We start from the raw sequence: 23983 nt of genomic DNA, 5'->3' as shown, positions 1-23983 counted from the left end.
TTTTATTATAAAGCTATCCTTATCCACTTAGTATAGCCAAGTATGGACCACTTTTCCCATGGAGTTTTTATTTCCCAATGGAATGTGTATTTGTTGAGAATCATGAAATATTTCTTTAAATATTTGCCATTACATATCCACTGTCTTACCTTCTAATCTAATTTTCCAATTTACCCTCAGCCAACTCTCCCCTCATACCTATGTAATTAGTTTTATTTCCTATTAAGTTTGCTTAAGTTTAATACTGAAGCTTCAGACTTTTGTACATCACTCTTGAACTCAATGTGGAATTCTTTCATATTATGATCACTGTTCCCGAGGATCCCTTACTATAAGATTACTAATTAACCCTGTCTCATTGCGCATGAGAGCTAAGTTAGCTCCTTGATAAAAACAAAAAAACCGCGGATGCTGGAAATCCAAAACAAAAACAGAATTACTTGGAAAAACTCAGCAGGTCTGGCAGCATCGGAGGAGAAGAAAAGAGTTGACGTTTCGAGCCCTCATGACCCTTCAACAGAACCAGGTCAATCCAAGGAAGGGATGAAATATAAGTTGATATAATATTCCAAAATTCTCTGGATTCTGGAAAGGTTCCAGTGGATTGGAAAAATGCTAGTATAATGCCCTTATTCAAAAAGGGGGGAGGCAGAAGGTAGGAAACTATAGACCAGTTAGTTTAACATCTGTCATTGGGAAATTGTTGGAATCCATTATTAAGGAAGTAGTAACGGGGCAGTAGGAAAATCAAAATGCAATCCATCAGAGTCAGCATGGTTTTATGAAGAGTAAATCGTGTTTGACTAATTTGTTACAGTTCTTTGAAGATGTGATAAGCAAAGTGGATAATGGGGATCCTGTAGATGTAGTATATCTGGACTTCCAGAAGGCCTTTGATAAGGTGCCACACAAAAGATTAATACACAAGATAAGATCACACAGAGTTAGGGGTAATATATTAGCTTGGATAGAGGATTGGCTATCCAACAGAAAGCAGAGAGTCGTGATAAATGGGTCTTTTTCTGGATGGCAAGCTGTAACTAGTGGGGTGCCACAGGGTTCGGTCCTTGGGCCCCAACTATTTACAATCTATATTAAAGACTTGGATTCAGGGGTAGAAGATACTATAGCTAAATTTGCAGATGACACCAAAATAGGTGGGAAAGTAAGTTGCAAGGAAGAAATAAGAAATTTACAAATGGATATGGACAGGTTAGGTGAATGGGCCAAAATTTGGCAAGTGGACTTTAACGTGGATAAGTGTGAGGTTATCCATTTTGGTCGGAAGAATAAAAAGGCGACTTATTTAAATGGAGAGAAACTTCAGAACGCTTCAGTGCAGAGGGATCTGGGTGTCCTCATACATGAATCGCTGAAAGCTAGTATGCAGGTACAGCAGATAATAAGGAAGGCAAATGGAATTTTGGCATTTATTGCTAAAGGAATAGAGTATAAAAATAGGGAAGTGTTGTTGCAACTGTACAAGGCATTGGTGAGACTGCACCTGGAGTACTGTGCACAGTTTTGGTCCCCTTACTTGAGGAAGGATGTAGTTGCACTGGAGGCTGTTCAGAGGAGGTTCACTAGATTGATTCCAGAGATGCGGGGCTTGTCTTATGAGGAGAGATTGAACAGTTTAGGCCTATACTCGCTAGAGTTTAGAAGGATGACAGATCTAATTGAGGTATATAAGATGCTACAGGGCATAGACAAAGTAGACGTGGAGTGGATGTTTCCCCTTCTGGGGCATTCTAGAACGAGAGGCCATAGTTTTAGGCTAAGGGGTGGTAGATTTAAATCAGAGATGAGGAGGAATTACTTTTCTCAAAGGGTCGTGAATCTGTGGAATTCACTACCTCAGAATGCAGTGGATGCCGGGACGCTGAATAAATTTAAGGAGGAGATAGACAGATTTTTAATTAGTAATGGGTTGAAAGGTTATGGGGAGAGGGCGGGAAATTGGAGTTGAGGCCAAAATGAGATCAGCCATGATTGTAATGAATGATGGGGCAGGCTCGAGGGGCTGAATTGCCTACTCCTGCTCCTAGTTCTTATGTCATAAACTACTCACACCAGCATTTCCTGTCGCTTGTCATTTCCTGGCACCACCCATATCAATTCTACTTCCTGCTCTTCAGAGCCAAGATGCAGCTTCACTATTGTCCTTTACATTATCAGGACTATCTCCCCTAGGTTTCCATTGTGTCTTTTTGAAATGTCAAGTACCCTGGAATATTTAGTTCCAGTCTTGGTCACCATGCAACCATGTCTCTGTAATGGCTATTATATCAAATCCATTTAACACTATTTGTGCCATTATTTAAAATCATAACAAATACTTCATGAATTCAGATAAAGAACCTTTAATTTTAATTTTCGTTTCGGTTGCTATGGCCTTTTCTTTTCTCCTTAGATTTATAAATTTCCCCTCACCTGAATCCTCTCCCCCACCTTTTCAGTTGAAAGTCCTATCTAAGCCCTAAATATTTGATTTGCCAGGGTACAGGTCCCAGCTTGGATTAAGTGGAGCCTGTTAATTGTAAATTAATTGGGTGTTTAACTGTATTCAGATGATGTGTATTAACTGGGGATTCACTTGTGCCCCTACGTATAGAGACTGAAGCTGTGTTTGTTGGTGCATGTTTTAATCTGTGTTCCTGTAAATACGAGCTTATAAAGTGTGTAAAAATTAGGCTCTGGTTTTCCTTCAATGCCTGGCTATATGGAATAGAACAGAGCCCATTCCAACCCAACAGCTCCCTCTTTCCCTAGTACTGGTGACAGTGCCAAGCGTACTATCTGATAATTAGGCTTCTTGTTCCATTTCCCAGGTCATGCCTCCCTGGGACACATTTTCCTGGAATTTATCAGAGTCCACTAGACATTGCCTGTGCATGCTTCAGCCAGTATACATGCTGGCCAGTCTTCAATTTGGACATGCCTCTGCAAGTCTGTTATCTGTGCATGTGTAGGCTAGTTGTGTTTGTATATGTATCAGCCCCAGAAGTACCGTGGTTTGTGCTTTAGGATTCCAAATGCTTGTCCAGGAAGACGGTCAATGCAGTTTGTGAGCCTGATCTTATAGTTTTGCCAGCATCCCCCTGCTCTTACAGGTTCGGCAGCACCAATAGAGTCCCTTAATTTACTCCCTGACAGTTGGTCACCCTGGTCAGTGCCCATGCATTGAAACCCTCTGTATCCCACATAACTCTGAGCCACACATCCAACTCACTGATCTGCTTGACCCTATGCCAATTTGTGATTACTAACCTTCGAGATTCTACTTATTAATTTGGGTTCTAGCTCCTCAAATTCCCTCAGCAGAACTTCATTTCTCCTCCTATTTGTCATTAGCTCCTATACAACCATGACCACTGGATCCTTCCATTTCTTCTCCAGCTGAGAGAGGATATCCTTAACCCTGACCCTGAGCAGGCAACATAACTGCTGGAACTCCCAGTCATGACTGCAGGGAAGAGTTACTATCCCCCAGCACTACTAAATTCTTTTTTTACTATCCTAAGAATGGCCTCTTGGACCAGGGTGCCGTGGTCAATTTGCTCAACTATCCTGCAGACTTTGCTCTCATCCACACAAGAAGCAAGGGACTCATACCTGTTGGAAAAGGGCAAAAGTCCTAGGCTCCTCCAGCACTGCACGAGGTGTCCCCTTATCTGCCTGACTTGTCGTCATACTTTCCTGTCCATGATGACTAACTGGACCCGTATCACTTCCTGATTTAAAGGATGTGACTGCATCCTGGATCAAAGTGCCTAGGTAACTCTTGGCCCACAGATCACCACCGCCCCCTGCCCCACCTGCGATGCCCCACATTGTCTGCACCTCAGACTCCAGCTTAACACACTGAGCTGAACTTCCTTAAAACACAAACTTATGCTTATTCCTGATTGCTGATGTGTTTGTCCAGGGTCACAGTGCTCTCCAGGAAATCCCATATGCAGCAGTTGTGGCACACCCTCTGCACTGCCATCTCTAGCTGATCTTACTTTATTGATTAAATGTTTATGTATATAATCAGCTTTGCTTATAATTTTTAAAACTAATTACTTGTACTAGTTTACGTTATAGGTAGATTAAGTTAAATATTTATATAGAGTTATGAGAAGGTGTCCAGGGGATGACTACAAGAATGATTTCTGGAATAATCAAAATGGGTTACAAGGAGCAATGGTCTACTCTGAGAGTTTACTCATAAAATAAGGAGGATGACAGAGGACTTACTAGAGACTGTGAAAATTTTTAGGATTATAGAGAAATGGAATCTAGGAAACGTTTGCTGTTGAATATAGGAATCAAGGACTAAGGCACATAAAGTGTCAAAAATTAATCATAAGTTGATGCACTTTTTAATATGCAATTGAAGGATGTGGAATAGAGGGATTGATGGAAAAGAAAACTATCACAGGTTTATAAGCAGTTTTCTTCTTTTTATTCATTCACAGGACGTGTGCTTCGCTTAGCATTTATTCTCCATCCTTAGTTGCCCTTGAGAAGGTGGTGGTGAGCAGCTTCTTGAACCGTTGCAGTCCATGTGGTTTGGGTACACTCACAGTGCTGTTAGGAAGGGAATTCCAGGCTTTTGACCCAGCCACAGCGAAGGAACAGTGATATGTTTCTAAGTCAGGGTGGTGAGTGGCTTGGAGGGGGACTTCCAGGTGGTAGTGTTCCCATCTATCTGTTGCCCTTGTCCTTCTAGATGGTAGTGGTCATGGGTTTGGAAAGTGCTGTTCTAAGCAGCCTTAGTGAATTCCTGCAGTGCATCTTGCTTTTGGTACACACTGCGGCTACCGTGCATTGGAGGGGGAGGGAGTGAAAGTTTATGGATGTGGTGCCAATCAAGCGGGCTGCTTTGTCCTGGATGGTGTCAAGCTTCTTCAGTGTTGTGGAAGCTGCACTCATCCAGGAAAGTAGGGAGCATTCCATCACACTCCTGGCTTGTGCCTTGTAGGAGGTGGACAAACTTTGGGGAGTCAGGAGGCGTTTTACTCGTCACAGGATTCCTAGCCTCCGTCCTGCTCTTGTAGCCGCAGTATTTATATGGCTAGTCCAGTTCAGTTTCAGGTCAATGATAAACCCCCAAATATTGATAGTGGGGGATTCAGTGATGGTAATGCCATTGAACATCAAGGGACGATGGTTAGATTCTCTCCTGTTGGAGACAGTGATTGCCTGGCACTAGTGTGGCGCGAATGTTACTTGCCACTTGCCAGCCCAAGTCTGGATATTGTCCAGGTTTTGCTGCATTTGGACATGGACTTCTTCAGTATCTGAGTCGTCACAAATGGTGCTGAACATTGTGCAATCGTCAGCAAACATCCCCACTTCTGTCCTTATGATGGTCATTGATGAAGCAGCTGAAAATGGTTGGGCCGAGGACAATACCCTGAGGAACTCCTGCATTGATGCCCTGGAACGCAGATGACTGACCTCCAACAACCACAACCATCTACCTTTGTGCTAGGTATGACTCCAACTAGTGGAGAGTTTTCCTCGATTCTCATTGACTCCAGTTTTGCAAGGGCTCCGTGATGCCACATTCAGTCAAATGCGGCCCTGAGGTCAAGGGCAGTCACTCTCTCCTCACCTCGGGAATTCAGCTCTTTTGTCCATTTTTGAACCAAGGCTGTAATGAGATCAGGAGCTGAGTGACCCTGGCAGAACCCAAACTGGGCATCAGTGAGCAGGTTATTGCAAAGCAAGTTGATAGCACAGTTGATGACCCCTTCCATTACTTTACTGATGAGCAAGAGTAGACTGATGGAATAGTAATTGGCTGGGTTGGATTTGTCTTGCTTTCTGTGTACAGGACATACCTGGGCAATTTTCCACTTAGCTGGGTAGATGCCAGCTATACTGGAACAGCTTGGCTAGGGGCATGGCACAAGTCTTCAGTATTATTGCTGGAATATTGTCAGGTCCCATAGCCTTTACACTATCCAGTGCCTTCAACCGTTCCTTGATATCACGTGGAGTGAATTGAATTGGTTGAAGGTTGGCATGTGTGATCCTGGGGATCTCCAGAGGAGGCCGAGATGGATCAGCCACTTGGCACTTCTTGCTGAAGATTGTTGCAAATGCTTCAGCCTTACCTTTTGTACTGATATGCTGGGCTCCCCCAAGATTGAGGGTGGGGATATTTGTGGAGCATCCTCCTCCAGTGAATTGTTTAATTGTCCACCACCATTCATGACAGGCAAGAGTTTCTGTTAGTAGGACAGATTCAAGGTTATTATCTTTAAAAACACCATCTGGTTTCTTACTGTATGACTGGAACAACTGGCTCCATGTATCAAGTACAACTGTCCTGCCAAAGATCAGCCATGACCATATTGAATGGCGGAGCAACTCGACAGGCCATATGATCTACTCCTGCCCATATTTCTTGTGAAAACTTCACAATGTCAAAAGTGTGTTAATGTCATTTCCTCTCTTCCTAATGTGATTCAACTAAGGACTTCTAGAAGAAATGTCATCAGACAGTTACAGTTTCTTTTCTACTTCCACCCTCAATCCAAACATGTGCTAAGGTTAGTGGTATATTTTATTATGTGCCCACCAGATTGTCAACATGCATCTGGGCTTATAAATAATGAAAGTTTCAAGCCCTCCATGGTATTGACTGTAAATTACTAACCTATTGGTATCTGGGGTTGTTCAGCCACAGAATGCCCTTGCTAAATAATATTTCCTACCAACATTGGTTAAATTTTACTTGATTAAATAAACTGTCTGTAGTTTCTGGCCTTATTGTGGCCATGCAATGAGTTAAAAGTCATGTTAAATCTGGTAAACTACACAATACTACCAATGTCAGCTTATCAATACGAACATTTTGAGTGCTTTCACAGAAATTAGCATTTGTCTTGTAGGTTAACAGAACAAAACTGTTGTGATGCAAATTGTGATGCTGACATGTGATTTATATTTGAGTGAATCAGGTATCTAATTGTCGCAAAGACAAGTTGAACCTGGATGGTATCATAGGTCTCTTTTTTAAAAGATATATAGGTTTATATCAAAACTCAATCATTATATCATGTATTAACCAGCAAATAGAAAGGTTGTATTGAAGTGAATGAGAGGTTGGAGTATACTAAAATGTTCTTTTATTATTTGTACTTACCTCATCCTCTTTCAAATAATTTCTTGTTGTGTTGTTGTTATTGTTCACATTGTCTTTATTGAGTTGACTTTCAAAACTTGACGTTGAATCTGACTCCAGTATGTTTGTTAGGTTTGCAACTGTCTCTGCATCATTTTCTTTATTAGGTCCATTAACTATGATGTGGTCACCTTGATCATACATACCAAAATCCGGTGTGTTCTCATTTTCCTCTTCTGATTCCTCCACTGCTGTAAACATCAAGTAAGTATTTTCCTGTTGGCTTAGCACTCTGTTTTCACCGTCATAAGTATCCAGAAGCTGAGGTGAGTCAAGTACCCCAGTGTCACAGACAACATCTTCTGCGAACCTGAAATCTGCATTATCCATCTGAATTGAATTCCTTTCCACATCGTCAACTCGGCCTGAAAACTGTTCCAGCTCTTTCTGCTGTTTGACGTAGGCACTATCTGTAATGGGGTCTGACAGACACCTGAAATAGTAATTGGAATTAACTGGCTCACTTTTAACCTCGTTGGCTACTACTGCATTTTGAGATGTCTTAATACCACTGTATTTCTGCTCGCCAGATGTGTGTTGAATTCCTGCTTTACATCTGTTCAAGTCTTGTTGGATAGATGCTTTGCTGCTCTGGAACATCGGATCCCTCATAGTCTCTTCTAAGTCGCTTTCAGAGTTGCGTCGCCATAAGATATTATGTCGATGTTTACTGTTTTAAAGACAAAGAAGGTTATTAACCACATGATCAATACTAGTAAAATATTGCTTAGTGATCTAATAAGAGGGGGAAAAAAATTGTGCATTTATTTCACACTTTTCACAACCTCAAGTTGCTCCAAACAACTTTTGTAATGTAGGAAACATGGTAGCCAATTTGCATGCAGCAAGATCCCACAAATGTCACAGATAGTGACCAGATAATTTGCATTAGTGATGTTGGTTCAGGATAAATATTGGCCAGAAAATGGGCCTTCTCCTCTTTAAATAGCACCATGGGATCTTTTGCACCCACCTCATTCAAAAGATGGTAACTCCAACAGTACAACACTTTCTCAGTATTGCACTGAAGTATCAGCGTAGATAAAGTGCTCTGGAGTAAGACTTGAACCTACAATCTTCTGTCTCAGAAGCAAGCATGTTATCACAAAGAAAAGGCTAACAACTTTCTAATTCAACACTAGTCTGTTTGGTTACCAATGAATGCTTCTGACCAGCTCAGAAGTGCTCATCTGCTGCCACAAACAATTAGCCAGATATTACTCTTTAACACTGACCCATGCTAAGTCAGCAAACATTCTTGTCAAGCAAGGAAACAAAACAATATTGTACTAACAGTCCATGAGAGTTTAACTTCTGCATAGAAGTGTTCTGCCTCTCAAAAAGGATTGCATGCGTCATTTTTACTTATGGAACTTTCAAATCATTCAAAAATCTTCAGGTTAAGTACCATTAACTTTATGTAGCCGACCATATTTTGCTGCCTTGTTTCTAAACATTGCAAATCCAGCTTAAGTATAAAAGTAAAATACTGCGGATGCTGGAATTCTGACATAAAAACAAAAAATACTAGCAACATCTGTGGAAAGAGAAAGTGAGTTAACGTTTCATCAGAACTGCCTGCCTGACCTGCAGAGTATTTCCAATTTTTTCTGCTTTTATTTAGCTTAAGTAGTTGATTACTTTTCAGTGTTGACAGCTTGAATCCACTGAGCAGCAACTGCAGTGCCACCACTGGCATGAGGGTGTAATTATAGCTTTGCAAACCGGCATTTTCTATTTTAAATGTTGATACAAGAATTGACAGTATAAGTATAAAAATAGGGATAGACATTGCGATTTAAAGATGAGGAATGAATTACACCCATGCACCCTGGTCCAATTACCACCCTCCCCTATACCCTACCTGGTCTTAATTCCCCACATGCAACACCACAAGAAATCCACTAGCTTACCTTTGATTTTATTGACCGAGATAACTGAATTCTAACTAACTTGACATCCTTTTTAATTTTGTCTTTTTTTAAAACAATGAATGTTGATAAATGCAAGGAAACTGGCTAGAAGTTACTGAAGCCAACAGGGATTTGCACATACAGTTGAAATTATATCACAATTGGATAAATGTGGGTTAACTAAGTGTTCTTGGATAAGGCTTAGCAATGGCCTAGTCTTTAGATATTAGTGGAGATCCCAGCCCTCAATTATAAGCAATTTTGACGGGAGACCAGGGCTGCCTCCTTTTATTATGTTTCAAAGACTATAGAGCAAGTTAGCAATATGGATGAAACAAAATAAAGCTTTACTGAGATGGGAAAATAGTGAATCAAGCCAAAATTCCCAACATATTGGGGTCTCTATCAAAACTGGACCACATAGGATCCTTACATGGAATGAGACAAAAAAAAATCCAAGCGTGAATCAACCTATTTTAATTCCCAGCAACTAATTTAAGATTACCACATGTAAAGGCGTGCTGACAATACAAGAAAAGGTTCAGTTTTGCCAACACCATTATTATTATTACTATTTCAAGAAATATAATTACAACATTAACAACAAAAGTGGTCAAATAATGTCTTTAATGTATAGAAATGCCCTGAGGTGCTACATGGAAACCTGAGCAAAAATTTCATTGGAAGTCTGAGCAACAAAAAAAGAAGGAAAATTGAGAAAATTAATTTTAATTCCATGTCTTTTTTTAAGCCAATGATCTCTTACTAGCATTCCTGGGTTTACTGCAGGTACATAAAGCTATTATGCTCAGTTAAAAATTGTTGATCATTACACAAATTACCCAGCCTTCCAAATAATCTAAAACAAGCAGTGTAATGACCTTTGATGTCTGGAATTTAGTTATGCAAAAATAATCTTGGCAATCATAATACTCCCCCCCCAATTTATAAATTATTTTCCATTGCCTTAAATTTATTTTCACTGCCTTGCAATTTCTTGCAAAGAATGCCCAAGTGCCCTCCTCATTTATCTTTCATCTCAATCTTTGTGTATGGGAAAAGCAGAGCAAAAAGACTCAAGTTCAGATCTCCCCTCACTTTTGAATGAGGCGAAGCACCTTAGGACTTAATATTTTACAGCAATGTCATATGTGATAGTGTACTAACGATAATAACTAGATTTGGTTTGCTTCAGAAGTAGTTATTTACCTAGCATCTAAAATGCCTTCATATTCTGCCAACTGCCTCATGAACCCTGCATTTGGCTGTGCAACACTCCGTTTCTCCTTCACATATTTGTAGGCTTTCTCGAGTGACCACCTACATTCTTTCATTGCATATGCGATGACTGTTGATGCAGACCGGCTAACACCCATTTTGCAATGTACCAGACACTTGGAGTGATTTTTCCTGTGCGTAAAGAAAGATTAGAGAGCTAAAACAGTTCAATAAATACCTTGTTTGAAAAGCTAGAGAAAGCTTAGAATGGAAGTCAATGTACCGAAAGTGTCAAAAAGTACCAAATGAAGCATTAAATAACATTACATAAGAATTGCATCCTTTTCTGATCACTAATGAGCACTGAAGACTGGTTCTAACAATAATTCGAAGCCTTTATTATCATCTTGCTTAAATCTTTAGGATATTAATCCAATATATTAACACCAAATTAGTTAAAATTAAAATATAAAAGTACATAAAGTTAGAAAAGGTCCTTTAAGACTACTTTTGACATACTTTCCAATGATCTCCAATTATTTCAGGAGGTTCACAACCAGAGTCAAAACACCCAGAAGGGGAAACAATTGAAATTTTTTCCTGAACTCAGAGACAAGCAAGAACTGGATATTCACATTTACTAGCACAACAAAGTACACATGTATTCAGTCCTTAATGGCTGCATTTCACATAGTCCCAAGTAAACTGAGCTACAGTATTCTCTATTAGATTGCCTATATCTATACAGTAGACTTCAATTATGAGATATAATTTTGTCCAGAAAGTCTGATAACAGGAACAAACCACATCCATTTAAGTCTGTTTACAGGCGTAAACATTGTTTGGTTTAACTGGACAAGATAATTGCTTTGGCTTGTCAAACTTCATACATGCTCCCCATCCCACCTCCTCCCCACCTTCTCTCCAGGCTACAAGTCTCCACAGTACATCAGATCTAATATTTCCAATTATAATAGCTATCAAACATATGGGATAAATCGGGTCCAATGGGATTTTGCTTTAAGTGGTTTACACTATACTTGCTTGCCTCTGTTTATATCTTAGTAATTTAAAACATTAAATATGTACAAGTCAGAAAATCAAGGTAGGAACAATAGAAGATCAAAGAATCCACTCCAAAGTTCAAGAATTCTTCAGATTATTTTCCCGAGTATTAGTATGAAGTCCATACCCTTACACATTGTATTCAATCAAGAATCCATTGATGGTCTTTTTGAACACAGAAGCTAAAAGTATTCACCATGCTAAGAAGTAGTCTTAAGGACTTAGACTTAAGAATGAAGTTATTGTTCCTCCATCCACAATAAGGAAAAGGTATTCTCACCTAATTATGCATTTGGATCTGTTATCATAGCTCCTCAATCAGCTATGTTTCAAATTCTGTGGTTATAAGAACATCTGAAATAGGAGGCGTAGGCCATTCAGCCCTTCAATCCAGCTCCACAATCCAATAAAACCACAGCTGATCTTCGATCTCAACTCCATTTTCCTGCACTATCCCTTTTTGCCTTGAATCACAATGATTACAGCACCAGCACGGTGACATTTGGCCTGTTGAGCCCGTGCGGCCTGCTGCAAGAGCAATTTATTTAGTCCCACTCCCCAGCCCTTTCCCGGGAGCCCCGCAAATTATTGCCCCTCAGGTACTTATTCATTTCCCTTTTCAAAGGCACAACTGAAACTGCCACCATTGCCCATTCTAGATTGTAACCACTTGCCATGACAAAATGTTTTCCCTCTTGTTGCCTTTGGTTCTTTTGCCAATTAGCTTAAATCTGCTTTGTGTTAGTCAAGCAAATTAAAATACAACTGCCCAAAATTTGCCCTCATTGATGTTGCTGACTCAGATGTGTGTTTACTCAAGTCATCTAGTGACAGTTAATTGGCACCTCCAAACTCATTCACACCACACTTTCAATTAATGTCTCTCTACACGTGCTCAAGCGAATCCCAAATTAATGTTCACCACCTGCATACAATTAAACACAATTAGTAACAATTAACACACTAGTTTGCAACCTTGTTGCCAAAGGGAATAGTTTCTCCCTATCTACTCTGTTTAGACCCCTCATGATTTTTAATACCTTTATCAAATCTCCTCACATCCTTCGCTTCTCGAAGGAGAACAACCCCAGCTCCTTCAACCTATCAACGCAACTAATGTCCTTCATCCCTGGAACCATTCTCATAGAAAATAAGAGCAGGAGAAGATCATTCAGCCCTTCGAGCCTACTCTGCCATTCAATATGGTCATAGCTGATCCTCTCTCCCAACACCATATGCAGCTCTCTCCCAAAACCCCTTGATGTCTTTAGTGTCCAGAAATCTATTTCCTTCTTAAATATAATCAGTGACTTGGCTTCCACAGCCTTCTCTGGCAGAGAATTCCAGAGGTTCACCACCCTCTGAGTGAAGAAAGTTCTCCTTATCTCAGCCCTGAATGGCCTACCCCGTATCCTCAGACTGTGACCCCTTGTTCTAGACCCCCAGCCAGAGGAAATATCCTCCCTGCATCCAGTCTGTCCAGGCCTGTCAGAATTTTATATGTTTCAATAAGATCCTCTCTTATTCTTCTAAACTCCAGTAAATACCAGCCAAGTCGACCCAATCTCTCCTCATACGACAATCCTGCCATCCCAGGAATCAGTCTGGTGAACTATCGCTGCACTCCCTCTATGCCGAGTATATACTTTGAGATAAGGAGACCAAAACTGCACACAGTACTCCAGGGGCAGGACTTTACCGTCAGCTGGGATGAGGTTTCCTGCAGGTTTTAAAAAATTTTAATAAAGGTTTTGTAAAAATTATGGACATGTCCCAACTCATGTGACAGGACATGTTAGGGAAATTTTATTATTCTATTTTTAGCTTTTTTATATTCAGAGCTGATCTGAAGCAGCTCTTAGCCTCAGGGAGATGAGTGTGCTCTTTCGTGCGCATGTGCGAAAGAGTGCACACTCGATTTTGGGACTCCACCCTGCCTGCACAGGGAGCGCACAGTGCTTCTGTGCTGACGTCACACTGGGCGGGCCTTGTTTGGCCCACCCACATAAAATGGCACCCGATCAGGGGTGAGGTTCGGATGTGCGCCTGCCCTTCAACCTCACTCCCGACTGGGGGAAAATCCTGCACCAGGTGTGGTCTCACCAAGGCCCTGTACAGCTGCAGTAAGACATCCTTGCTCCTATACTCAAATCCACTTGCAATGAAGGCCAACATACCATTTGCTTTCCTAGCTGCTAACTGTACTTGCATGCTTGCTTTCAGTTACTGGTGGACAAGGACACCCAGGTCCCATTGTACATCAATATTTCCAAATCTATCACCATTTAAATAATACTCTACCATTCTGCTTTTCCTACTGAAATGGATAACTTCATACTTATCCATGTTATACTGCATCTGCCATGTATTTGCCCACTTGCTCAATTTATCTCAATTGTCTGGAAGCCTCTTTACATTCTCACCATCACTCACATTCCCACCTAGTTTTGTGTCATCAGCAAACTTCTAAATATTACATTTGGTTCCCTCATCTAAATCATTGATATATATTGTGAATAACTGGGGTCCAAGCAATGATCCCTGTGGTACCCAACTAGTCCCCGCCTGCTACTCCGGAAAAGACCCATTTATTCCTTGGCTCAGACTCTCAACCAATTCTCAATTCATGCCAGTATATTACCCCCGATCCCGTATGCTTTAATTTTGCACACTAACCTCTTATGTGGGACTTTTATCAAAAGCTTTTGGAAAATCCAAATACACCGCATCCACTGGTTCTCCCTTATCTATTCTACTAGTTACGTCCAGCAGGTTTGTTGAACACAATTTCCCTTTCATAAATCCATGTTGACTTTGTCTAATCCCGTTGATATTTTCGAAGTGTCCTGATATCACATCCTTTATGATAGTCTCTAGCATTTTGCCTACGACTGATGTTAGGCTAACTGGTCTGTAATTCCCTGTTTTTGCCATCTCTCCTTTTTAAAAATAGTGGGGTTACACTTGCCGCCCTCCAATCTATTGGGAATCTACAGAAAATGAAGATTATTTTGGAAGATGACAACCAACGCATCCACTATTTCCATGGCCATCTTGTTTAGTACTCTGGGGTGTAGATTATCACGCCCAGAGGGTTTATCAGCTTTCAGTCCCAATAATTTCTCCAGCACTAATTGTTTTTTTTTTTGACTAATGCTAATTTCCTTCAAATCCTCCTTCTCACTAGATGATTGGTTCCCTAGCATTTCTGGCACGTTATTCGTGTCTTATTCTGTCAAGACAGAACTAAAGTAGTTGTTTAATTGCTCTGCCATTTCCTTGTTCTCCATTATAAATTCTCCCGTTTTGGACTGTAAGGGATCTTAATTTTCCTTCACTAATCTTTTTCTTTTAACATACTGATAGAAACTTTTACAGTCCGCTTTTATGTTCCTTGCAAGTTTACTCTGATACTCTATTTTTTCTCTATTAATCAATCTCTTGGTCCACCTTTGCTGAATTCTAAACTGCAACCAATCCTCTTTTTCTAGCAACTTTATATGGCTCCTCTTTGGATCTAATACTATCCTTAATTTATTTTGTTAGCTATGGTTGGGCTGCTTTATCTGTTGTGTTTTTGACCAGAAAGGAATGTATAACTGTTGCAATGCATGCATTCGTTCCTTAAATATTAGTAATTGCCTATCCACCATCATGCCTTTAAATGAAGTTCCCCAATCTATCATAGCCAACTCACCCCTCATACCTTCGTAGTTCCTTTGTTTAGATTTAGGATCCTCATTTTATATTGGACTACTTAACTTCCTAATGAAGAATTCTATCATATTATGATCAATCTTCCCTAAAGGACCCCGCACAACAAGATTATTCATTATCCCTTTCTCATTGTACAAAACCAAATATAGGATAGCCCGTTCCCTAGTTGGTTCCACAACATACTGTCTAAAAAAAATTCTCTCGTATGCAATCCAGGAATTCATACGCCACAGTATTATTGCTAATTTGGTTTGCCCAGTGTATATGTAGATTAAAGTCACCCGTTATTACTGTAGCACCATTGTTACATGCATCTCTAATTTCCTGCTTAATGCCATCCCCTACCTTACCACTACTGTTTGGATGCCTATAGACAACCCCCACTAATGTTTCTGTCCCTTGTTGCTTCTAAGCTCCACACAGACGGATTCGACATCTAGATTTTCTGACTCAAATCCTTTCTCACTATTGTACTGATTTCATCCCTAACTAACAATGCCACCCCATTTCCTTTTCTTTTTTGCCCGTCCTTCCTTAATATCGAATACCCTTGGATATTCAGTTCCCAGTCTTGGTCACCCTGCAGCCATGTCTCCGTAATCGTATCGTACCAGTTCACATCTATTTGCGGTGTTAATTTATTACAAATGCTTTATGCATTCAGACACAGTGGCTTTAGATTTGTAGTCTTAACATTTTTACACACCTTTTTTTGTACTATGGCCCTATTTGCTGCTTGCCCTCATTTCCTCTGCCTTCCACTGTTACTTTCTACTTTTCTGTCCTTTTTTATCTTTGCTTCTCTCTCTTGTGTCTCCCCTTTCAAGTTCCCATCCTCCTGTCATTCTTGTTTGAACCCACCCCCAAAATACTAGTGAAGACCCTGCAATGATTTTGGTCCCAGTCCTGCTGGGGACCAATCCCATCCAGCTTGCACAGGTTCCATCTTCCCCAGAATCGGTCCCAATGCCTCAGGAATCTAAATCCATCCCTTCTTTACCATCTCTCCAGCCGTGCATTCATCTGGTCTATTCTCCTATTCTGGATTTCGTTAGCATGTGGCACTGGGAGTAATTCTGAAGTTAATACCTTGAAGGTCCTACTTTTTAATTTATTTCTTAGCTCCCTATATTCTGCTTGCAGGACCTGATCCCTCTTTTCACTTATGTTGTTGGTACTGATATGGACCACGGCCTCTGGCTGTTCACTCTACCCCTTCAGAATGTCCTACAGCCAGTGACATCCTTAACTCTGGCACCAGGGAGGCAACATACCATCCTGGTGTCACATCTGCGGCTGTAGAAACATCTATCTTTCCCTTTATGATAGAATTCCCTATCACCATTGATTTCCCACTCTTTTCCCTCCCCGTGTGGCTGGGCCACTTGTGGTGCCATGGAGCTCTTGCTGCATTCCGCCGAGAAACAATCTCCCCCAGCAGTATCCAAAATGGAAAATCTGTTAGAGAGGGAGATGGACCCAGGAAACTCCTACACTACCTGCTTAATGCTTTTACTCTGTCTGGCAGTCACCTATTCTCTTTCTGCCTGTGCACTCTTTACCTGTGGTGTGACCACCTCACTGTACGTGCTATCCATGAAGATTTCATACTTACAAATGTTCCACTGTGACAGCCGCAATCCAGCTCGAAAATGCAAATTTCGAGTAGCTGCAGCTGGAGACCGTTCCTGCACATGTGGTCATCCTGGACAATGGAAGTGTCTCTGATTTCCCACATTGCACAGGAGCATTCCAAGTGGATGAGCTGCCCTACCATGACTACCCTTAAATCACTCCCTTAAATTTTACTTCCTCTGGTTTAAAGAATGTTAAATATATACTAGGGACCTTACTTTACTTCTTATACTTCAAACACTACTTAATCTAAATTAATCTTATAATAAAGGCAACCTTGCTGATACCAATAAATGTACCAGTATTAAAAGATAAATAAGCAAAACAAGTAAAATAAGTAAAATACTCACTTAAGACATCACACTTGATTTTTGCCAAATCTGGTCGGTCCACTGAGATGCACACCAGGAGCAGTGGCAGCAGGTGGCTCTTTTAACCTCCCGGTTCCGTGCTCAGTCTTGCTCTTTCTCTATTAACCTCTGGGCTCCGCTCTCATGTTCTTTTCTCTTCCCGGCTCCGCACCCCTACAATGCCTTCATATTCTTCTGAAAGTATGCTGTCCAGAACTGGACACAATTCTTTGGATGAGGCTAAACCACTATTTTATGCATGTTCATTATAACTGGCTTGCATTTGTACTCTATGCCTCTACTGATGCTCTTCGTATCCAAAAATCTGTTGATCTTGGTCTTGAATATACTCAACGACTGATCATCCACAGCTCTCTAGGGTAGAGAATTCCAAAGATTCACAATCCTTTGTGCGAAAAATAATTCTCCTCATCTCTCTAAATGGCCAATCCATATTTTGAGTCTGTTGGACCTTGTTCTGGACTCCCCATCCAGGGCAAACATATTCCGTCATCCACCTTATAAAATTCTGAATGGGCTTGACGTGTTTCGGTGAATCCACTTCTCATTCATCAAAGCTCTAGGGAATATATGTCTGGTCTACTCACTCAATCTTTTCTCATAGGACAATCCCCCATCCCATGCATCAGTCAAATGAACATTTTGTTGCATTCCCTTTTATGTAAGTACATCCTTCTTTAGGTAAGGAGACCAGAACTGTAAACAGTATTCCAAGTGTGATTTTGAATTCATTTATAGCTTGTAGGCATCACTGGCTGGGTCAGCATTTATTGTCCATCCCTAATTGCCCTTGAGAAGGTGGTGGTGAGCTGCCTTCTTGAATCACTGCAGTCCACGTGGTGTTGGTACACCAACAGTGCTGTTAAGGAGGGAGTTCCAGGATTTTGACCCAGTGACAGTGAAGGAATGGCAATATATTTCCAAGTCAGGATGGTGAGTCACGTGAAGGGGAACTTCCAGGTGGTGGTGTTCCCATCTGTCTGCAGCCCTTGTCCTTCTAGATGGTAGTGGTCGCGGGTTTAGAAGATGCTACTTAAGGAGCCTTGGTGAGTTTCTGCAGTGCATCTTCTGGATGGTACACACTGCTGCCACAGTCCGTCAGTGGTGGAGGGAGTAAATGTTTGTGGAAGGGCAATCAAGTGGACTGCTTTGTCCTGGAAGGTGTCGAGCTTCTTGAGTGCTGTTGAAGCTTCGCTCATCCAAGCAAGTGGAGAGTATTCCACCTGACGTGTGCTTGTCGATGGTGGACAGGCTTTGGGGAGTCAAGTGGTGAGTTACTTGTCGCAGGATTCCTAGCCTCTGACCTACTTTTGGAGCCACAGAACTTATAAGGCTAGTCTAGTTCAGTTTCTGGTCAATGGTAACCCCCAGGGTGTTGATAGTGGGGGATTCAGTGATGATAATACCACTGAATGTCAAGGGGCAATGGTTAGATTCTCTCATGTTGGAGATGTTCCATACCTGGCACTTGTGTGGTATGAATGTTACTTGCCACTTGTCAGCCCAAGCCTGGATATTGTCCAGGTTTTGCTGCATTTGGACGTGGACTGTTTCAGTATCTGAGGAGTTGTGAATAGTGCTGAACATTGTGCAATTATCAGCAAACATCCCCACTTCTGACCTTATGATGGAGGGAAGATCAATGAAGCAGCTGAAGATGGTTGGGCCTAGGACAGTATCCTGGGGAACTCACCAAGGGTTTATATAATTGTAGTACTCTTAGTGTTAAGGACTAACATAATGGCCCAGGTCATGAGGACTCGAAACGTCAACTTTGCTCTTTTCCGCTGATGCTGCCAGACCTGCTGAGTTTTTCCAGGTATTTCTGTTTATATAATGGCCCAGATCTTCTGGCCTCCAGATTCCCAAGATGCACGTTGGAACTTTGCAGAAGATCTGATGTGCTGACTTCCGTGGGAATTGCCAGGCAAATTTCAGCTTCCTATGGACAATCCCCCTGCTCCATGGGACCCTTTGTGAAAGTCTCCGACCCTTGGCTAGAGTCAGACATTGGTTTGTTCTGCAGCACTTACCTGAATAGTTACCCAGGAAACGTTAGACAGAAAAATTCTAATCTAACTCCTGCGTGACCCCACGCCAACCACCCCTTGGCCATCCTCCCGATCCAACGACCCCTCAACCCACCTGCCACCCTACCCACCTGCCTCACCTAACCTACCCAGTTACTCATTCAGCCACTCACCCATTCACTAACATTCAAATTGGACCTTTAAACATACTACAAGGCAGCTAGTGCCATAAAAAAGCATGCATATCCTATCATCCCTCCTACAATGCTGTGATGGAGTTTTCTCGAGGGACACCATGCTCTGCATTTCTTGAAAAGCTGGGCTCAGAAGACCTGGCAAGGAATGCGGAGCTGTGATGAGACTTGGAAAAGTTAGAGCAGAGCAACAATTGAACGACGAATGCCATTTGAAGATCCAGGCCAATTTTTTTCCTAACTGCTTGCTGTTCCTGCATGTTAACTTTCTGCATTTTGTATAAAAGACACCTGGGTCTCTCTGAATACCAATAATGCCTAGTCTCTTAAGATTTAAAAAATATTCTTCTTTCCTATTTTTCCTTCCAAAGGGATAACTTCACAATTCTCCAGATTCCACTAATCCAAAATTGATCGTTTATTCCTAACTCTTGTCTGTTAATCACATAAATTTATGCGAATATATTTTCCCTATTATTATCCCATAAGCCTAATTTTATTTAATTTTAATAATAACCTCTTGTGGCACCTTACTGAATGTTTTTGGAATTCCACATACACTACATTTCCCCCTTGTCTACCATGCTAATTATATCCTCGAGAAAACTGAGGAATTTGTCAAACACTTTCCTTTCATAAATCTGTGTTGACTCTGCTTAATCATATTATGATTTTCTTAATGCCTTGTTACCACATTCCTCATAATAGACTCCAGCATTTTCACGACTACTTATGTCAGGTTAATTGGCCTATAGTTTCAGTTTTTTGCCTCCCTCCTTTCCTGAATAACAGGGTGATGTTTGCTCGCTTCCAATCTGTGGGAAGCAATCTAAATTCTAGAGAATTCTGGAAGATCAAAACAATGCATCCACTATCTCTGTAGCCACCTTTATTAAGGCCCAGGGATATAGGCCATCAGGTCCAAAGGATTTGTTGGCTTTTCATCCCATTAATTTCTCCAGTATTATTTCTTTCTTTATATTAATTCCTTTAAGCTCACCATTCTCACCAGACCCTTGGTGCCCCACTATTTACAGAACATTTTCTCTTCTACCATAAAGGCAGATACAAAGTGTCGAATATCTCTGCTGTTTACTTATTCCCCATTTTAAATTCTCCTGTCTCTGCCCATAAAGGACCCACGTTTTATTTTGCTAATCTCTTCCTTTACGTATTTGTAAGAGCACTTACAATCTGTTTTTATTTCTCTTGCTAGATTACTCTCATAATGTATTTTCTCTCCATCAATTTCTTGGTCATCCTTTGCTGAATTCTAAAATCCTTCCAATCCTCAGGTTGTCTTCACTTTGGGCAACAGTATCAGCTTCTTCCTTTAATCTAATATTATCTTTAATTTCACGTTAGCCATGGTTGGACTATTTTTCTCAGGTCTTTAATTACATCAGGGAATGTATATTCATTGCATTACCGTATTCATTACACTAGATTACTGATGGGTTCTGAATTTGCTTTAGCGCACACACCATCAACTCACAGGTTCACTAAATATTTGACTCTGGAGGCTCAGCTAATGTAATCAAATGATCATTTTGCCCACATGGAAAACTAGTTTACAAAGCAGAACGTTCCTCTACCTACTTGGCTTTCGTTATGAAGTTATATGTGTCATTCCAATATGCCAGTAGGTCTGTAGCATCTTCGTCAAACACCCGTACATTGTGATAGCAGAACATTCCTGGAAAGAAGTTATCTATTTCTCTGGTTACATTTAAGATGTAACCAACACTGTAAGAGACCAGGAAAATTGCATTGAGAAATTTCTTGACAATCATTTTTTTTGAGCAGTGTTAATAAAGGACAACCCACTAAAATGCATGTACTTAGTAAACACAGCATGTTAATAAACAAAACTGTGACATATTTAGAAATACTGGTTCCTTGTCCTGGCAATGTTCAGTTTCTCTGATGCAGAAATGGGTCAAGGTCCCACCAGGGTAGTACTCAGAAAGCTGTGACCTCCTGCATCACATGAACTGAGTTAGCTAATCTCAACATTGGGCAGCTGTTTGGAGTCCTGCACTTGACCTCAAGCACCCTATACTATTGAGGGAGGAAAATAAGTCTAGAATCCCCACAAAGAGTGAGTAATATAAATAAAAATCCATGTGGATGGCCCCGTCATATATTTCAGAGTTAACCTTTATATTGCTCAAGTGATATTCTTCATGTGCGAGACCCAAAAGTGAGTGACACAGATTGTTTATGATCTCCTATACTAGCCTAGTAAGCCGCTTCCATATTGGTATGATGATGGGGGAGATGGTGGTGTAATGGCATTGTCAATGGACTACTAATCCAGCAGCCTAGGCCAATAACCTGGGGACAGGGGTTCAAATCACACCACGGCACCTGGTGGAATTTAAATTCAATAAAAAATAATTGGAATTGAGAGATAGTCTCAGTAATGGTGACCATGAAACTATCATTGATTGTTGTAAAAACCAATCTGGTTCACTAATATCCTTTAGGGAAGGAAACCTGCTGTCCTTAGCTGGTCTGGTCTACATGTAACTCCAGATCCACAACAATGTGGTTGAATCTTAACTGCCTTCTGAAATGGCCCAGTAAGCCACACAGTTCAAGGCCAATGAGGTATGGGCAACAAATGCTGGCGTTGCCAGCAACATCCACATCCCATAAAAGAATAAAAAAATGTGTAGATTTGTGGGCATTATCGTGCCACTGTTTCCCTTTTGCTCTGTAATGTCAGTCAACAAAAGAGTATTTTAATGAGCTAACAGTAGCAATTAGAGAAATGAAATATTAAAAAAACATACTGTTGTAATTATTTTGTCCTTACCCTGTGCTTTGAAGTTCTTCCAAGTTTGAAGCATTCCACTCTGAACCCTAAAATGGCAATGATTATAATCATTTTCTGGTACAGAAGTTTTGAAAACTGACCTTTAAATATTGTAAATTTCACTATGCCAGTTACATTATTACCTCTGTCACGAAGCTATGTACCTTTATTTTTGAAAGTATGATTTAAACTTTTAATTGACTGGAAATTTTGCAATTTAAATGAGACACAACAAACTACTTAAAAATGCAAGGCCACCATCCAAGGTGAAGGCATAGAAAACAAACAAGTCACCCTCACAGGAGTATGAAGAAAGAGACATTAAAATGCAATGTGCTGGATGTTGAAAAAGTGGCTGCTACAGACAGACCCACCCAAACCCCCTTGGAAATACCCAATGGATGAAGTATAACAGGCCAGGCTGCAGCCACTGCAGAGAGATTGCAAGAAAGACTTCATCAGAGCGAAACAGGCTGAAAATTAGGCACTCTCGCTCTCTCTCTTGGAATACTTGTGCTACCCAGTTCAGAAGCCAACGTTATAGAAATCTACCAGAGAACAGAGATCTCGTAATAGTTGCAACATCTATACCTGACCGTATCCACAAAACCAGCTAATTCAAATTGGCCACAACATTTAAAAACCTACACCTCAAGGACAATCAAAAGACACTTAATTGTATATTCATTTAACTCTTTTTTAATTGAGCTCTACCTTCCCTTATTTCTCATGCCTGTGTGGGTGACGTCGCATTTTATTACTTTTCCCCCTCAGGTTTAGTGGTTAATAAATTTGCTCTTTTTTGACTCAAAAAAATCTTATTTGATTGGCTCCTTATTGCTCACAGCTTAAATAGTTAAATACATTTGGATTTGGAAAAGGCATATCCTCATGAAAGAGAAACTTATGCCTATGTTGTGACCAACTGTTACGACCACAGCCGGTGTTAATTGCTGCTCAAGCCAAATCCCAGAGGGAAACTTGGCTTATGGGCCATAACCTTTATTTCATATTCTGAAAACGAGAAGATGACATACTGATCTCGGCAGTAAGAGGTTCAGCGACACTTTTGGGATTTTAAAACTTAAAAGTTTTATTAAGAATAAACAAAAACTTAAGCACACAAGATTACAGTTACACAATTAAGGTTAGTCTTACAAAACATTCCCCCAAGAAGCTCTCTATTTCATCAAACCCACAAGTAAACACCTCCAGGCAACAATCCTTTATCGATGATATTAACTGTAAAAGAAATCCAGTGATATTACACAAGGCAAACTGCTGTAGCTTCAATAAAGGTATACCACATGACTACTACCCTCATCCACTCTGTGGTGGAATCCACTTTGGAATAATACTGCTTGTTGCAGCCGAAGACTTTTCTGGATTGACTGGATGGTTGATTCAAGCTGCACCTCCTTCCAGCCCAGAGCAAACAGCTCCCAGTATCCCTCTACACCAACTCTAAAATACCTTTTTTCTCTTTCATCTCCAGTTCCATTGTTCTCACACATCTTTGGGATTCAAATTCTTCCAAATATAAATTTTTTATGTCTCTATCTTATCTTTGCTTTAGGGTCAATAAAATATAATATCTACATATACTAATATTTACATATGGAACTGCTCAATATGCAAACATGTTTCTTGTTACCTCCAACTCTCCTTTGATATTGAAGCCAACCTTCAACTTATCCAAAATACAAATGTTAGATCTAACCCATTTACTTATACCTGAAACTGAACACCTCTATCCTTTTCATGTTTTAAACTCCCCAGACATCCATTCTAAGACCAACTAAGGGGGCTGAATAGAGGGGAACCAGTTCACTCCTC

The 23983-nt window shown here is 40.6% G+C and overlaps 1 protein-coding gene across 1 annotated transcript in view; it reads right to left on the bottom strand.

Annotated features, from left to right (window-relative positions):
- Positions 1-23983, bottom strand: part of LOC121286281 (protein phosphatase Slingshot homolog 1-like) — a 109334-nt gene that overhangs the window by 8395 nt on the left and 76956 nt on the right. Inside the window, exons 11-14 of the mRNA XM_041203328.1 lie at positions 22148-22194; positions 20926-21072; positions 10306-10506; positions 7145-7853 (exon numbers count right to left, since the gene is read on the bottom strand). Of these exons, the coding sequence (XP_041059262.1) occupies positions 7145-7853; positions 10306-10506; positions 20926-21072; positions 22148-22194 (1104 nt within the window). The remainder of the gene's footprint in view (positions 1-7144; positions 7854-10305; positions 10507-20925; positions 21073-22147; positions 22195-23983) is intronic.

This window comes from Carcharodon carcharias, chromosome 13 (assembly GCF_017639515.1).
Source record: "Carcharodon carcharias isolate sCarCar2 chromosome 13, sCarCar2.pri, whole genome shotgun sequence".
Classification (NCBI taxonomy): domain Eukaryota; kingdom Metazoa; phylum Chordata; class Chondrichthyes; order Lamniformes; family Lamnidae; genus Carcharodon; species Carcharodon carcharias.
The sequence above is the reverse complement of the archived record's forward strand: the minus strand, read 5'-3'. Positions and strand labels throughout refer to the sequence as shown.